A 19,073-nucleotide genomic window follows, 5' to 3' on the forward strand; every position below is an offset into this window, starting at 1 on the left:
CATGACCTCCCAAGGCATAGGTAAGCTCTCAACCACTAGGCTAAGAACTTCACCACAGTTAAACCTCGATAAATGAATGTTCGATAAAGTAATAACATCGTTTATTTAATAAATTCTTTCGGTCCCGACTTGGGCCAATGAACTAAAGTAATAACATCGCTAAATGCATTAAGTAATAAAAATATTTAAATCTTTAAGGGCCCAATAAAAATATAAATTAATAATTATTGAATTACGTACAATATATATATATATATATATAGACCAAAACCTTTCGATCAATCAACTAGAAGTCATTTCTTCTGAAAAAATGCATTTATAGTTGATTGTTTTTTCTTTCCACCTAAACCAAAATGAACATCATCCTTAACTTTTTGTAGTGCAAACACAACTTCTGGTATAGTTTGCTCATGTTATAGCAAATAGTTGTTTAAAGTGACCATTGCTTGAAAGGCCTCTTTTTGACGATACATTTGCGACAACGCAACTATCATCTGGCTCTGGATCATACAATGTATGCATTTTACAATGAAAAATTATTTATAAAATAATAAATATTGATTTATCGATAAATGAATAATTTATTCATTTATCGATAAATAAATAATCTCGCTTAATGAATATTTTTTCCGGTCCCAATGATATGCAATTTATTGAGGTTTTACTGTATGTTTGTGATCTGTTACTAATGAGTGATAAAATGATGTACATGTGAAGTGTAGATTACAAGATTTATGACTGAGAAGACAATTTGATGAATAATTTCTCCAATTGACCCAACTTGTCAATGTTAGAGATAAAATGACTCTTGGCTGTCAACGTAAATGGTAAAACTGCACTATTTTAAACGCTGGGATAAAATTGATCATAGGTGTAAGCTTTTGGGTATTTTTATACCTTATCCCTTTTTTATTGGTTTATTTCTCACTAATGTATCTACAATTAGGGACAACAACGGGTAGGATACTTGTGGATAATATCAATCTCAAACTCTTATCCGTTTATTTTTTCATTATCCGTACTCAGTACCCTGTCGGATATACTTCATGAATTTCATTCACGTCCCATTTAAATCGTGAGTACCTACTAGTACTCTTACCCGTTAAAAATCAATAGATAAAACAAAAAATATTACAAATTTAACAAATAATAAATTTAATAAATCATCCATAAATAATTTATCTACAAATTTAACAAATATTCCAAATTCTAAATTCTAAATCACTCCAATTATCAAGAAATTCAAATACACTAAAAATAAATAGGGAAATATATGACGGGTACCGGATAACGGATATCCTGGGACGTATTCTCATACTCGTCTCATACACATCACGGGTAATTTTATTGATCTTATACCCTTTATACAGAGTACATATAATCTCATTAGGAATGGAAAGTGCCGAATACCCGCGGGTACAATACCCGTTACCATTCCTAGCTATAATAAGTCTCTATGGACTATGATATTTTTTTTTTGAAACTAGGTTTTCTTTAAGTCTTAGCTTATTATATGGGTTAGTTACAGTCATAAATAGATTAAATATTACAGGTGTCTAATACTAAAAAAAACATACTCTAATTATATCACTAATTTAAAGTCGATAAAATTGATAAATTGTTAGAACTCCGATGGCGAAACCTAGGTCTACGTCTAAACCTAAAGCGGCGATGGCAAGGAGTGGATCTGATGGCGTTTCGATGCGAGGGGAGGGGGATCCGACGGCGGAGGAAGCGCCGGAGGTGGATCGGTCGTCGGATGAGTGGAGATCGGAAGGGATAGGGAGTCCTAAGCCGGCGTCGTGTGAAGGAAGAAGGGCGGAGGAGGTGGATTCGCCGCGGGCAGGGAAGGGAGGTGGTGATCGGGTGAGGGAGAGGTCTTCTGAAAGGATCCGGCCGGCCTTTGATGAGGGCGGCTGGCCGAGTCTGGTGGGGGTGAACGATGGCGGAGGGGAGATTGTTTCTGTGCGTGGCCGGGAGAGGATTAAGGAAGTTCAGGTGACGGCGGAGGGCACCACTGTTGGCGGTCGGCCGCCCCTTGTTGAGGCTTCGGATCGGAGCGCGAAGTCTGTCCCGGGGTGCGGTGGCGATGAGAATATCGGTAAAACCGCGAGAGTGGTGGGAGGTGGATTCTGAGATCCGATTGTTTGGGGAAGGATCGGGTCAGAAGGGCGGGAAGCCGGGAGTGCACTCGGGTGGTGTGGTGAGATGAATGGGGTCCCGAAGACTTCTACGTTGTCTCAAGGGGTTATGGACCTAAACTCTTTTAAACATAATTCTAATCCGGATTCTAGTAATCAAATTAATTCAATAAATAATCCTAAACTGATTAATTTGGTGAATAATTCTAATGTGGATAATGAGATAGGGAGAACATCTTGGAGAGATAAGGTGTTAGGGGTTATTGAAGAGGAGCCTATGCTGGAGGAATTCTCTATTGAGGATGACTCAGAGGAGTTTTTATCCGATTCTGATGCTGAAGATGGAGAGCTTGATGACCCGCTTTGCCCGGTGATCCGTCTGTCTTCTGAGGATAAGCGATTTCTCAGATCAAAGTGGAAATTAGCCTTGATAGTCACGGTCCTTGGTAAGAGGATTGGATTCAATTACTTTGCTCAGAGGATTCGGGCACAATGGGGAAAGAAAGGAAAAATTACCATTATAGACCTTGAAAATGATTACTATGTAATCAAGTTTACAAGTGCTGAGGATTTCAACATGGTGGTGAATGGTGGACCGTATATTATTTCCAACCATGTGTTGGCTTTGAGGCCATGGGTCCCAAATTTCAATCCTCATGATTGCTCTGTGAAAAGGATCCTTACCTGGGTTAGATTCCCAGGCCTGCCCATGGAGTACTACAATGAAAGATTCTTGAATAAGATTGGTGGCCTGGTTGGGATGGTTCATCATGTTGATAAGACTACCATTGGGGCAGTAAGAGGCAAGTTTGCCAGGGTGTGTATTGACATTGATCTTGCTAAACCGCTTCTGTCCAAGTTCTGTGTTAAGAATAAAATTTTCCAGATTGAATATGAAGGCCTTCACAATATTTGCTATGAATGTGGCATGTTTGGCCATACTTATGATGGCTGTCCACAGTTGAAAAAGGTGGTGGAGGAAAGGGAAGCTCCTACCACTAGTAGGGTTGTTGATAATCAGGGTGATGGAAGGAATTTTGGCCCATGGATGCTTGCCAAAAGATCGAATAAGAGGAGACCAAATGCTAATGTTGTTAGGAGTCCCTCTCCAGACATCAACAAAGAGATAGCCTCTCTCCATATTAGTTCTGAGACAAAGGACAAGGTTCCTGATAGGAAAAGGGGTGATGGGACTAGTAATGTCTCAACTGCTGATTCAGGATCGAGGTTCGGGGTCTTGGCGATGGAGGAAGGACAGGAAGTGGATCCTGCTGTAGGACATGGGGAGTCATGTATGCCAGGTCTGGAGATAGATGAGCCTGCTTCCTCGCTAGGTGACTCTATTAACCCCCTTTTTGTTTCTACAGTTGACAATAAAGGGAGTCTCCAGGCTGTCCCCTCTTCAGGAAAAGGGTTGAAGAAAGAGGTTAGTAGTTCGAATCCTCTTTTTGATGTTCCTATTGGAAATGCTATGGGAATCAAGAATTTTAATATTAAGAAACCCAAAGCCAAACCTAAAAAGAACCTTAATCTTGTGGGTTCTTGGGATAAACCGGGGCCTTCAGGTTCCTCTTCTAGGCTCTCTGGAGCCCCGAATAAATACCTGATCTAGGGGTTTGGTCTCGAGTCAGTAGTTTTCCTTTCTGATGGACTTCTTCGTTTGGAATGTTAGAGGTGCGGCTAGTAAGGCTACCCGCATCCATGTTAATGATCTTATTAAGCAATTTAATCCTTCTTGTTTTGCTCTTCTGGAAACCAAGGTCAGTGGGTCCAAAGCAGATGAAGTGATTAGTAAGTTTAAGAACTGGAAGTGTGTTAGATCGGAAGCTACTGGTCGGGCTGGGGGGATTTGGCTTTTTTGGAAGCCAGGTCAAGTTAATATTGACATTATCAGGATGGATAGACAATTTATCCATTGTAAAGTTGGTTGTCTTGGTAACAGTCCTTTCTTTGTTACCTGGGTGTATGCCGATCCTGTGTTATCTAACCGGAGAAGGCTGTGGGAGATCCTTTATTCTATCAGTACTAGCATGAGGGATGCTTGGATGGTGGCAGGGGACTTTAATGACATTGCCCTTATGAGTGACCAAAGAGGAGGGGGTAATCATTATATGAATCGGTGCCTCAATCACAGGCAGAGTATGGATTTATGCGGGTTGTCTGGCCTGGGGGCCACTGGTCATAAGTTTACCTGGAAAAGGAATAACGTGTTTGTTCGTTTAGACAAAGTCTACGCTAATACTGCTGCTATCTATAGATTCCCTAAGGTAAAAGTGCTTAACCTCCCTTTCCGTCATTCTGACCATTGTCCTATCCTGATTAAAACGGTTAAAGGAAATCGGATTAAAGGAAACAGACCTTTCAGGTATCTTATTGCCTGGGATGCCCATCCTGATTTTAAGAACTTTGTCAAAGATAATTGGCATCCTCACTCTGATGTTCTCCGTGCTGCTGAGGGGTTCAGGAGGAATGTGGAAGGGTGGAATAAAAACACCTTTGGCCACATTATAAGAAGAAAGAACAATCTGTTGAGGAGGATGGAAGGCACTCAACGTTGTTTAGAGTTCCGTTTTGACCACAATCTTAACTGTCATCTCAGATCCCTTCAAAACGAGTTGGAGGCTATTCTTAGACAGGAAGAGCTTTTTTGGTTCCAAAAATCTAGGAAGGCTTGGATTAGGGATGGAGACCGTAATACCAAGTTTTTCCACCTTTCGACGATTATCAGGAGACAGAGGATCAGGATCGATGCCATTAAAGATTCTAATGGTGTTTGGATTTTTGAGGAAGAAGATATCCGACGGGCTGCCCTCGAGTTCTACAAAGACCTCTTTAAAGAGGATGTTGTGGACTTAATGTGTGCCCACTCTAGAATCTCCTTTCCCAGATTAGGGGAGGAAGTTATTAAGGAAGCTTTCCAGCCTATTGACCTGAAAGAAATCGATCGGGCTTTCTCCAGTATCGGATCCACTAAGGCTCCAGGGATCGATGGTATTCCTTCTAGTTTCTACCATAAACACTGGGACATTGTGAAAGAAGGTATTTACAACTTTGTGTTAGGTGTTTTTGGTGGCTCTAAAGATATTAGGCTGGTTAATAAAACCCTCCTAGTTCTGATCCCGAAAGTTGATAAGCCTTCCTCCTTTCTTCAGTTGAGGCCTATCAGTCTTTGCAATGTGCTTTACAAAGCTATCACCAAGATTGTGACTAATAGAATTCGGCGTATACTCCTGGATATTATTAGCCAAAATCAAGGGAGTTTTGTTCCGGGCAGGCAAATGATGGACAATGTCGTTATTGCCCAGGAGATGGTCCATTCCATGAAGATAAAGAAAGGTAGGAAAGGGATTGTGGCTCTCAAACTGGACTTAGAGAAAGCCTATGATCACTTGAACTGGAGCTTTTTGATGGATAGTCTGCTTAAAGCTGGTATCCCTGAATCCTGGAGGAAGTTAATTGAGAACTGCATTTCTTCTCCTACTTTCCAGGTTATGATTAATGGAGATATGTCTGAAGAGTTTACTCCCTCCAGGGGGATTCGCCAAGGTGATCCGATGAGCCCCTTCCTGTTTGTTATTGCCATGGAAAGATTGTCTCACCTGATCCAGGAGGCGGTTAGCAAGGGTCTTCTCCACCCTGTCTCCATTAATAAACATTGCCCTCCTATCACCCACTTATTCTTTGCTGATGATGTGATGCTTTTCGTTGAAGGGTCTGAGGATCAAATTAGTGTGGTGATGGATATTCTTAATTGCTTCTGTACGGCTTCTGGCCAGAAGATTAATATCCAGAAGTCTCGGATGCTTTGCTCTAAGAACATGAATATTAACCTGAGCAGAAGACTTAGCAATCTATCCGGTATTCCCCTTACTCAGTCCTTGGGTAAGTATCTTGGGGTTCCTCTTCATAGTGACAGAGTCTCCAAAGCTTCTTTTAAAGGTACCCTGGATAAAGCCAACGGTTTGTGTGCTAGTTGGAAAGCCAACTCCCTTTCGCTTGCTGGTCGTCTTACCTTAATCCAGTCTGTCAATTGTGCGGCTCCAAACCACATTATGCAAGCCTGTAGGCTCCCTGATCCGGTTCTCAAAGATCTTGACAAAATCAACCGGGGTTTCCTTTGGGGTGAATCTGGGAGTGGGAGGAAGGTTCACCTGGTTCCTCGGAAAGAGGTCTGCCAACCTAAGAGCAAAGGGGGCCTTGGCATCAGACAAGCAAAAGATAATAACAAGGTCCTCTTGATGAAGCTTCTCTGGAGGATGTGGCAATGCCCTTCCTCTCTTTGGGTTCGTCTACTCTGTGGTAAGTATCGGAAAGATAAAGTTTTTGGTGGCCCTAAGGAGAGAGTTGTTAATTGTTCCTTCCTCTGGAAAGGGCTTAATGCTGTGTTTGCAGAGTTCTGCACTGGAGTTGGCCTGGAGGTGGGAAATGGTCAATCCATCAGTTTCTGGTATGATACGTGGATTGGTGACAAACCACTTATAGAAGAGTGTAACTCCCCCCCCCCCTCCGGATTACACCCTTTGCTGGAAAATTGCCGATGTGGTGAACTCTGAAGGTGACTGGATCTGGTCAAAATTTGATACCTTCTTTAACCTGGATATTCTCCTGAAAATAAGAGGAATCAAAATTAGCAATCATGAGGAAGATAAGGACAAGCATTGTTGGGCCCTGACCAACAATGGCACTTATTCCTGTAAATCGGCCTATGAAGCCTTTCTCCCTTTCAGGGACGAGCCTCCCTTGGATATCTGGAAGTATATCCGGGGCCTTAAAATCCCTTACCGTATTAGGAGTTTCCTGTGGCTGGGAGTAAAGGACAGGTTGCTCACTAATGCGGAAAGACATAGAAGGCACTTGGCGGATTCGGGCGCTTGCAGTAGGTGCAGTGGCCATGTTGAAACCTTGTGCCATGCTCTTAGGGACTGCCCCAAAAGCAGAGTGATTTGGAGTAAGGTTCTTCCTATCCACTTCCTCCCGTCCTTTATGGCTCATGCTGAAGTTGACTGGTTCTCAAAGGGAGCAAGTGGGAAGTTATTAGCCGATATGGATCATGGTGACATTTTTTTCGCTATTATCTGTCACCAAATTTGGAAATGGAGGAATGAAGAGTTATTTGCTGAGAAGATTACCCCTATCCCTGACTTACTTGGTTACTTCTCAAAAAAGCTCTTGGTTATTTTAGATAGCTTTAAAGGGGAGCCCCTTGTTAGACCTTCCCCGGAAAAAATGGTCCATTTGATTGGTTGGAATAGGCCTGAAGAAGGGATTGTGAAGCTGAATACGGATGGCTCCTGCCTTAGTGATGGTAGAATTGCTGCTGGAGGAGTTCTTCGGGATGCTAGTGGCGCTTGGCTGGCTGGGTTTACTCACAACTTGGGGATGGGCTCGTCCTTTTCTGCAGAGCTCTGGGGTATTCTGTCAGGAATTAAACTGGCCACTCGCATGGGTATTAAGAGGCTTTTGGTGGAATCTGATAATTTGGTGGCTATCAACAGGATCTCTGATTGCCAGGCCCTTTGCATGAGCAGCCGGAATCTTATCAAAACTATTTTGAGGCTCCGTCCTGCCTTTGAAGTTCTTAGTTTCTCCCATATTTACAGGGAGCAAAACTGCGTGGCGGATCGCTTGGCTGCTGCTGGGCATGGAGGGATGTTAGGTGTTTCTACCCTTTCTGTTCCTCATTCTTTTCTTTTGTCTACTCTTCTTGAGGATAGGGTTGGGGTCAGCCTTCCTAGACTGATCCCGGGTTAGGTTTTTTTGTTTTGTTTTGTTTTCCTTTCCCTTCCTACCAAAAAAAAAATATCACTAATTTAAAATTGTCAGAATTTATCATTTAAAAAACATAAGATAAAAAATACCCATAATGTTTACAATTAGGAGCAATTTTATTCTTAAGATCTAAAATTGTGCAATTTTTACCCCAACGTTGGTAACCAAGAGTAATTTTACCCCTAAAGTTCTCAAATTGGCTCAATTTCAGACATTATTATAAACCACATATATTTTATTCCTTATTCTACACCAATTGCATATCGGTTGGTTCTAAAAAAATATTTTATATATTCTGTGATTTAATAATAGAATTAGAGATTAATAGTTATAAATTTGGTGAGATATTTGATTTTTTTTTGTCCAACTCATACAAAATACAATATATATATATATATTTTTTAAATTCATTTCTAATTATATGTTTGTGATCTGTTATTAATAAGTGATAAAATAGCGCACATGTGAACCGCAGATGATAAGATTCATGACTGAGAAGACAATTTGATGAATAATTTCTCAAATTGACCTAACTTGTCAATATTAAGGGTAAAATTACTCTTAGTTGTCAACGTTAGGGGTAAATTTGCACCATTTTAAACGTTAGGGATAAAATTGCTCCTGACTGCAAACATTACGAGTCTGTTTGCACATTATCCCTTAAAAAAATAGTAACTACATTTAACAAAACTAGAAATAAAAGTATGAAATTCAAAAAACATAGGATGATAAAATAAGGATATAGGATTAGTTAAGGGTTTTACTATTCACCGCCCCCAAATTATTTATCACCGTCTTCTCTTGGAAATTTTCGTCCTTTTCATTTTTCCATTCAAAAACTTGATATCCTCTCTCTCGAACCAAAAATTGGATTTATGAAAAATGGACCCAAGAACGTCGAGGAAATCGAATAACTACAGTTCCTATTTACACTAATTGAAATTCGTCTCCAAAAACTAACCGATTTAATCAATATATATATAAAAAAATCATCCAAAATGTGCTAAACGGGTGATTCACACCATTTCATCTAGGTAGAAACAGGCGGAAACGGAACTCGTGTTTTCGATTCGATTTTCAAATAAAATACTTATCCGATGAATTATTAATCTTTTTCTTTACCGTGTTTAAGTCCCATGAATATTGTTCGGGTTTTTGAATTTCGAAGAAATTTGAGAGAATTTCAGTTTTTGAGTTAAAAAAATGAAAAGGGTAAAAGTGTCCAAAAAGGGACGGTGATAAGTAATTTGGAGGCGATAAATAGCAATCCACTTAGTTAAATGTAAAATAAAATTCAAATTTGGGTTTTGATGTAGTTTCCTCTTATTATATATGGTGCCTCTTATATTTGGTCAAAAACTTCAACTGTCTCTCTGAATTTTCAAATGTTTCAAATAACCCCTTATTTTTCTGCAATTGCATTAATAACACTTTATTATTATCCAATTACATTCAATAACCATATTATTATCCACTTTTATTTAATAACTCCAAAACTTCATAATTATTAAAAGTTCATAATTATTTATTTGACATTTTCTTTTTGACACATAGTGAGTACTTTGATATATGATGGAGCGCGTCTTTCCAGTTTTTGCATCTAACAAATTTTATTGAAAAATAAGAAGTTATCAAATGCAATTGACAAAAATATACGGTCATTTGAAAATTTTAAAAGTTTATAAGGGCAGTTAAAGTTTTGGACCAAATACAAAACGACAAATGTATTATGATGAATTTTTTTTTTGTTTACTTTGTTAGAGCATCCCTAGTGAATGCAATTTGCTTGTTACTTTTGATGAAATAGTAGTAACCAACTACTATGAAGGTTGTGTCTAATTTTAATTTGTTACTTTCGATAGTAACAAACATTAAATTTTACCCATGAAAGCAAAAAATGAGTGTAAAAGAATGACTGCAGCACACGGAGGCACCAAATGTGCTGCATTTAGCGCGTGTAATACACGCACTAGATGAGGTACGTCTGACGCCTCAAAAAGTAGAAAAATCTGCTTTAAATGGTGGGCCCGACTCTTTGATTTAACATTTTTTATTCTGTTCTTTTTCTCTTCCAGTCCTTCCTGATTAATTCGATTTTATTTTTTAACCCCTCAAAATTATAAAGTTAGAACAACTCTAATGAGGTGTTATTTTGAGATATAACTTGTGTCTAGGTGACACCAATAGTTTGTTACCACTAGCTTGGTCTGCCCTGACCCGTGTCCCTTAGAACGGGTTTGGACAATAAAAATTGATCTTAGGTCTAGCCCGACCCAGGTCCGCTGAAGCCCGCTATTTTTTGAGCGGGCTTGGGACTGATGAAAATAGTGGGACGGTCCAGCCCGGCCCGCCTTATTAATATTGATTAAGAAATTTATATATTTATAATTATTATTTTTAAGTATAAATTTTATTTTTTATAATTAAAAATTATGTATATTTATGTATGTGGGCTTACATGAACTGAGCTTGAGATTTGATTTTTAAGTCCGAACCTGAACCCGCCTAAATTAATAGTGTGTTGGGCTATGTTAGAATGATCATTTTTACACAAAAGCCCGTTAGACCTGGTCCATGGACATATCTATATTAGACATGCTTGTGATCTGTTATTAATAAGTGATAAAATGACGCACATGTAAAGTTGAGTGACCCACCGGTGATAAAAAAAAAAGTTTAAAGTTTAGTGATCATACCGTTAAAAATTGAAGTTTAGCGATCACACTGTTAAAACGAGTAAAGTTCAATGACTATTAGTGTAATTTACCCAAACAATTGTTTATGAAAAACTCCAAATTTTTTCGATAAAAAGTTCAAAAAAGTAGATTTTCGTGAAAAACTTCAAAACGCTACTGTTTATATATATATATATATATATATATATATATAAAAACTAAAAATTGCTATTGTATAATCTAACTAAACACTATATTTGATACGGTTTAGACTGGAATATTAAACATTATTCCAAAAAGCTGAGTATTGGATAATTATTAGCATAACATTTATGTGTATTGCTTAAAAAAAATAAAAGAAAAAATAATTGACATTAATGAAATGAACTGTTCAACTGATGATGAACAGTCTCACAAAGTCATGTTTGTTGAACTGATGATGAACTGTCTCACAAAGTCATGTTATCAAAATGAGCCTTTCTTTTTATTTTTTAGGCTTAGAATATCATTTGCTCTTAATTTATAACTCTCAGCTTTCAAAGTGTATCAATTAGATCTGATAATTATCATATTCGAGTCGTGTTCGTGCCACGTGTTCGTGCCATGTTATTTTTGAGTTCATGTTAAAAAGAGTGAACCCAAAAAATTTCGAATCACAATCGTTAACCTGTTCAGATTATTATCGATTTCGTATCGTGTTTTTGAGATACATTACATACAAATTTATTATTTATATATATTAATGATAAATTTTACAAGTATAAGAAGATATGGTACTATATTTTTAAATACTTTATTTTTAGATCAATATGTTAACGCTAATTATCAAAAAGTCCATTAATATCATATTAGAGGGTCATGTATGTGTTTATAATAATTTAGAAGGTTCGAATCATATTATAAGTAATAATTATAATTTTATTATTTTTATTAATAAAGTGAAATATATAAAAATAAAAGATAATATAACAAAAATTGTAAATATTCGTGTTGTTTTCGGGTTAACATATCAACCATAACCCAACCAAAAAATTTACGTGTCAATTTTGCATCAACCCAAAAATGACAAATTATCTACTAAGCTAAACTTAAACACTAAAACTGTATCGATTTCGTGTCGTGTATATTTTTGCCACCTCTGGTCTCGATAGCTAAATAACCCCTCAACTTGCTTAAAATATTGTTAATTGATCACCCGTTGCAAAAAAAAAAAAAAGTCAACTGTATACGTATAATGTATTGCATACGTCTTGAATGTTATTACATAATTCACATAATAGATTAAAATGTATTAAAAAGAAAATAAAACTTTTCTCTCCATATTAAAACCACATACCCCGTCTTGATCGTTTTACTTTTTCAAGTCGCATACAACACATATTCTGTGTGAAGCTCACTTTGTTACCACCAATTAAATAAATTAAAAGGACTATCGAGATATTTTAGACAAATTGAGAAAACTATCAGAATATTTTAAAAGTTCGGCAACAAGAAACAATCAAACTTTTTAGAAACATATCGTTTCTCCAGAATTTAGGGTTGGTTTCTTCCTTCTCTGCGGAGCTCTGGGGCATTCTCTCATGAATCCAGCTTGCTAAAAGGCTGGGTGTTAAGAGGCTTTTTATGGAGTCCGATAACATGGAGGCCATCAATATGATTTCGGATAATCATGCCATGAGTCTTCATAGTCGCAATCTTATTAGAGCTATTAAAAGGCTTAGCGGATCCTTTGAGACCTTAGAGTTCAGCCACATTTTCCGTGAGCAAAACCGTGTTGCGGATCACTTGGCAGCGGCTGGCCATGAGGGGGAATTAGGTGTTTCTACCATGTCCGTTCCCCCTATTGATCTCTCTCTCCTCTTCTTTTAGAGGATAGGATTGGGGTTAGCTTCCCTAGGCTAATCTCTGTGTAGTTGTTTTTGTTTGTTTTGTTTTTCCTATCTTTTTTCTACCAAAAAAAAATAATCAATATAATATAATATAATCTATAAATAATAATCTCATCTAATTAATAAACCTTTTTACTGAAAATGCTACGCAAATGCAAATTAAAAAGAGTGTTACCGGAGCTGTTACCGGCGGCGGCGCTGCCATTTCTACCACTGCTCACATCTTCGTCGCTTCTACAACTTAGATGTTGTCTATATCCAATACACATTGGCCCGTTCAAATTCACTACTTCCGATGTTTTACTATTGACGCGGCCACCGCCGCCGGAGAAGGAGGATGTCCGACGGGATTCTTTTTTACTAGTAAATTCAGAACGCTTAAAAAAATCAAATCTCAAGCCCAACTCATATAAGCCCACCTAAATATAAATATAAAATTATTAATTATAAAAAATAAATATTATACTTAAAAATAAATATTTAATATATAAATATATACATTTATTTATTAATATTAATAGCCGGGCCGGGCCGGGCCGGGTTATTTTTATTAATCTCAAGCCCGCCCAAAAAATAGGCTGGCTTTAACGGGCCTGGGCCGGTGAACAATTTGTATTGTCCAGCCCGGTCCAAGGGACACGGGCCTGGACGGGCCGAACGGGTATCCGAACCCGTGGACAGGTCTATTCCTGATTAATTCGATTTTATTTTTTAACCCCTCAAAATTATAAAGTTAGAACAACTCTAATAAGGTGTTATTTTGAGATGTAACTTGTGTCTACGTGACACCAATAGCCTGGTCTGCCTGACTCGTGTCCCTTGGAGCGGGTTTGGGACAATGAAAATTGATCTTAGGTCTAGCCCGACTCAGGCCCGCTAAAGCCCGCTATTTTTTGGGCGGGCTTGGGACTGATGAAAATAGTGGAACGGTCCAGCCCGGTCCGTCTTATTAATATTGATTATGAAATTTATATATTTATAATTATTATTTTTAAGTATAAATTTTATTTTTTATTAATTAAAAACTATGTATATTTATGTAGGTGGGTTTATATGAGCTGAACTTGAGATTTGATTTTTAAGTCCGAGTCCAGTCCGAGCCTAAACCCGTCTAAATTAATAGTGTGTTGGGCTAGGTTAGAATGATCATTTTTACACAAAAGCCCGTTAGACCTGGCTCCGTGGACATATCTAGTTACCACCATTAGACATGCTTTTATAGGCTTTGCCTGCAACAAATTTTATCCCTCTTTGTTATTATTTGTTCTTTCCTTTGCTTAATTAGAGAATTGGAATTGGAGTTCTGCATTTCTTAGGACTCCAAATAGTTTGGACAGGGTGTGAGCTGAGTCATTCATGAACGATTTGGTGTTCGGCATGATAAAAGTTCGACCGTTTCAGCTTGATTTATATAGTTTTGTGTTAATGAGTTATTCACGAGCGAAATTAATTAACGAGCAAGTGCGAACAAGATGAATTGCTCTAATTAAGTTCTAACTCGACAATTTTTTGATGTGCGGAGCCTGATGAGACTAGAGCATTATGCTCCGCTCAATTACAGGCATAATAAAGCTCTGTTCTTTTTTAGTGAAAAAACTGAACTGAACTTAGCTGAATTCTACTGAAACTGAAATAATAATATAATCCTTTAAAAATAGCAATAATTAAAATAAAAATCTTATAAAAATAATAATGGTTCTAATAATAATAATAATAAAAATAATAATTATAAAAAATAATTATAATTATAATAAGGAATGCTAAATTACTGAACTGGACTGATTTGAATGTTGCCAAACTGAACTGAACTGAACTGATTGATACTGAATTTTATACATTTTAACATTATAACATTGTGACCATTGAACTTCAATTCTTAATAGTATGATCATTGAACTTTACACTTTTTAACACCGGTGGCCATTCAATTCGAAGAGTTAATAATATTCTAAGGAACTTTGATTCTTGAAAGTTTTCGTTTTGAGGTCATTTAAGTGTTGTTTGGTTAGGAGTGAATTTTTAGAGAGAGAACGCTCCAAAAAATATGATTTTGGAAAATAAAAAATACGATTTCATGATAAATGTCGTTCTAAACAACTTTAATTCTTGAATAATTTTATTTTGAGATCGTTAAAGGTTATTTTGAGGAGTTAGTTAAAGTTGAGTGATCACCGGTGATAAAAAAAAAGTGTAAAGTTCAGTAATCATACCATTAAAAATTGAAGTTTAACGGTCACAATGTTAAAATGAGTAATGTTCAATGGCTATGAGTGTAATTTACCCAAATAATTGTTAATGAAAAACTCCAAAAAGTTTTGATAAAAAGTTCAAAAAAATTAGATTTTTGTGAAAAACTCCAAAACGCTACTGTTTCTATAAAAAAAACTAAAAATTGCTATTGTATAATCTAACTAAACACTATATTTCATACGGTTTAGACTGGAATATTAAACGTTGTTCCAAAAAGCTGAAACAAACATTTCGAGTATTGGATAATTATTAGCATAACATTTATGTGTATTGCTTAAAAAAAATAAAAGAAAAAGAAATTGACATTAATGAAATGAACTGTTGAACTGATGATGAACTGTCTCACAAAGTCATGTTTTTTGAACTGATGATGAACTGTCTCACAAAGTCATGTTATCAAAATGAGTCTTTCTTTTTATTTTTTAGGCTTAGCATACCATTTGCTCTTAATTTGTAACTTTGAGCTATCAAAGTATCCCGATTAGATCTGACAATTATCGTATTCATGTTATATTATTTTCGGGTTCTTGTTAAAAAAAGTAAACTCAAAATCTTTCGTATCACAATCGTATTAACATGTTCGGATTATTATCAATTTCATAGGGTTATATTATATGTAACTTTATTATACATATATATTAATGATAAATTTTACAAGTATAAGAAGATATGGTACTATATTTTTAAATACTTCATGCTATTTCGTCAAAATTTAGCTCTCATTGGTAGGTGATTTGTAAATTCCTCTGTAAACCCTCATCGAGGTTTGTGGTTTGCCCTAACCTTGGGAGTGGGTAGACCTACCCTTACCTAAACTTTTTGAAAACAAAAAATACTTCATGCTATTTTTATATTAATATGTTAACGCTAATCATCGAAAAGACCGTTAATATCATGTTAGAAAGTCATGTATGTGTTTATAATAATTTAGAAGATTCGAATAATATTTACAAGTAATAATTATAATTTTATTATTTTTATTAACATAGTGACATATATAAAAACATGAGATAATATAATAATAATAATTTAAATATTTATGTTGCTTTCGGACTAGCATATCAACCCCAACTCAACTCAAAAAGCTGCGTATCAGTTTTGTATCAACCCAAAAATGATACATTATCTATTAAACTAAACCCAAACATTAAAATTACGTATCGATTTCGTGTCGAGTATATTTTTACCACCTCTAGTCTCGATAACTAGATAACCCATTAACTTGCTTAAAATATTATTAATTAATCATTCGATTACAAAAAGAAATAAAACGCATATGTAAGATGATTACATAGGCATTGAATGTTATTACATAATTCACATAATAGATTAAAATGTATTAAAAAGAAAATAAAACTTTTCTTTTCATTTTAAAACCGCATACCCCATTCATGATCGTTTTACTTTTCTAAATCACGTATAACATTCATTCCATGTGAAGCTTACTTCTTTACCACCGAGTGATTAATTAACTACATTTTAAGTAAATTGAAAGGATAATCGAAATAACTATCGGAACATTTTAAAAGTTACGCAACAAGAAACAATCAAACTTTTTAGAAACCGTATCGTTTCTCCTTACTTACAATATGTCAAATAACTAATTACATAATATTACTAATCACTCTAAAAACAAAAAGAAAAAAATTGATTAATTAAACAATACACAAAAAATACGATTAAAAAGTGTTAATTAATCAAATATAATATAATATAATCTATAAATTATAATCTCATCTAATTAATAAACCTTTTTACTGAAAATGCTACGTAAATGCAAATTAAAAAGAGTGTTACCGGAGCTATTACCGGGGGCGGCGCTGCCATTTCTACCACTGCTCACATCTTCATCGCTTCTACAACTTAGATGTTGTCTATATCCGATACACATTGGCCCGTCCAAATTCACTACTTCCGATGTTTTACTATTCACGCCGCCGCCGCTGCCGGAGGAGGAGGATGTCCGACGAGATTCTTTTTTACTAGTAAATTCAGAGGAACTAGTCTTAGCGGCTGAACCACGACGAACCTGCCAAACAGGGCTGCTCCGGCCGAGATGTACACCAGGCCGTCCAGGACTACTAGGCCACTTCCTAGACTTAGAATCTCCGGCTGAATTACTTCGTGAACACGGCGCGCTATTCACCTTCCGAGCCGTCGGAAACATCCTCGGTCGAGCTCCACTGTTTCCGGCGGATCTACTGCGTGAAAACGGCCATATGTTGATGTTTAACTCCGCGGCTGAAGTCGCTCCGGTTTGACTCTTCCTCTCTTTCTTCTTCTCTAATTTCTCTTTGTAATCTAATTTATCATCTCTATCTTCTTGGCTCTTCGTCGTCGGAGTAGTCGGAGTGGATTTCTTAAATATATCCGTCCATCTCTTTGAAGCGGCGGCCGGAATATGAGTCTGATTAGATGGAATTTCAGGCGAGTGAGGTTGAGGAGGTTGGGGATCCGGAGGGGGTTTAGGGCTTTGATTTTGGAGGTGGAGGAATTGGAGAGGAAGGAGGATACCGTCGACGAAGAGTTCATCGGCGGAGACAAGATTAGGTGGAGGAATAGAGGGATTTCTGACCATCCAGAACTCGAATTCCGGCGAAGTGGAAGCGCTGCTACTTCTAGTGTCCATGGTGGAAGAAATTGGGGGAATGAGAAGGTTCTGTGTTTGGAAAGACAGAGAAAGACCCTACAAAAGGAAGGATAATATTATTATATAATAAAAAATAAGGATAAAAGTGTAGATTGATAGGTGTTTGTTTCTTCCGTTCGGATTTACCTTCAAATCGTAAGAAATATAGCGTTTTATTAGATTTATATAACAGATAAATTATATCCATGGTTATTGAACTTTACGTATTTTAACATTATGGTCACTAAACTTCAATTTTTAATGATATATCACTAAATTTTATATTTTTAATATCGGTGGTCACTCAACTTCAATCAAATTCACAAAATGACCGTTAACAACTTCAAAATGAAAATATTCAAGAATTAAAGTTGTTCAGAACGACATTTACCATGAAACCAAATTTTTTATTTTCCAAAATCACATTTTTTGAAGCTTTCTCTCTTTAGAAATTCATTTTCTCTCTCCTAACCAAACAACACCTAAATGACATAGAAAATTTCAAGAATTAAAGTTATTTAGAATATCATTAACTCTTTGAATTTTTTTAGACCGTCAGTAGTTGTTTTGAGACATTGAGTTGCCACCAGTGTTAAAAAGTGTAAAGTTGAATGGTCATACTGTTAAAAATTGAAGTTCAGTGGCCATAATATTAAATGGATAAATTCAATAGCCATAAATGTAATTTACCCAAATTGTAATATTTTGAAACTTTTCACGAAAGCTTCCAATATTATTATTTTTTAAATTATTTATATATATTTGATTGTAATAAAATTATCCTTATAATTTGTAAATATATTTATTCTTCCATATTATTTATATTTTTATTGAAAAAACCATGTTTTGCTTGATCAATAAATTTTTTATTTTTATTTTTTATTAATTATTTAGATTATTTTTTATTAATTTAGATTGTATTTTTTTATTGGCAAATTTCAAATATAACTCTATGCTTTTACTGATTTACAAATGGATGCTTATGAGTTTTTTTCTGCTAAAAAGGGATTCGGACTCTCGTCGTTAGTAAAATGAAAATTTTTTAGATTGACACTATCAATTTTGACCATTGATAACTTCAAATTAGAAAATTTTAAGAATTAAAATATGTCCATATTAGATATTTTATATACTAACAACAACGATTCATTATAATTTTACCAAACATTAATAATTAATCAGCTAATAACATACAACCACCAGCTAACTGCTAATAGTAAAAGCAACAACTTTCAGTTAACACCCAAACCAAATAAGTTTTAGTCTAATATATGAAATTGTGCAATTTTAAACACTAATGTTTCCAAATAAGACCATTATAGTCCTGCGTTATCGAAAATTTTAAAAAATTAATTTAATTGTTTTTTATCTTTTATATCAAACATTCCAAATAAATTTGTTGATAATTTTTTTTGTTATTTTTTTTTTGTATATTTTGTATTATTTTTTTATAATTACTAATGATACAATAAAATATTTTTTTGTTACATAATACAATAATGGCCTAAACCATATGCAATCCCCTGAATTTATGAGACGGTCTATTTGCTCATTCAACTATTTAAAAGTTGTATTAGCAACTTCATCTTTTCATTATAACGGAAACAATCATGACATGTTTTCATTGCAATCACCAAGGTCATAATAAAAAGGGTTGTGCACGATTAAACACAAGCTGCAAATAAAGTTAGTATAGACCGTACACAAGTTCTCTTATAAA

The 19,073-nt window shown here is 35.7% G+C and overlaps 1 protein-coding gene across 1 annotated transcript; it reads right to left on the reverse strand.

Annotated features, from left to right (window-relative positions):
• Positions 1-16,248: 16,248 nt before the first annotated feature.
• Positions 16,249-17,410, reverse strand: LOC136231994 (uncharacterized). The gene has a single exon (XM_066021027.1). It carries the CDS (start codon positions 17,351-17,353, stop codon positions 16,466-16,468), a length of 888 nt encoding a protein of 295 aa, XP_065877099.1. The 5' UTR covers positions 17,354-17,410; the 3' UTR covers positions 16,249-16,465.
• Between the last annotated feature and the right edge of the window lie 1,663 nt (positions 17,411-19,073).

Source organism: Euphorbia lathyris, chromosome 6 (genome assembly GCF_963576675.1).
Source record: "Euphorbia lathyris chromosome 6, ddEupLath1.1, whole genome shotgun sequence".
Classification (NCBI taxonomy): Eukaryota; Viridiplantae; Streptophyta; class Magnoliopsida; order Malpighiales; family Euphorbiaceae; genus Euphorbia; species Euphorbia lathyris.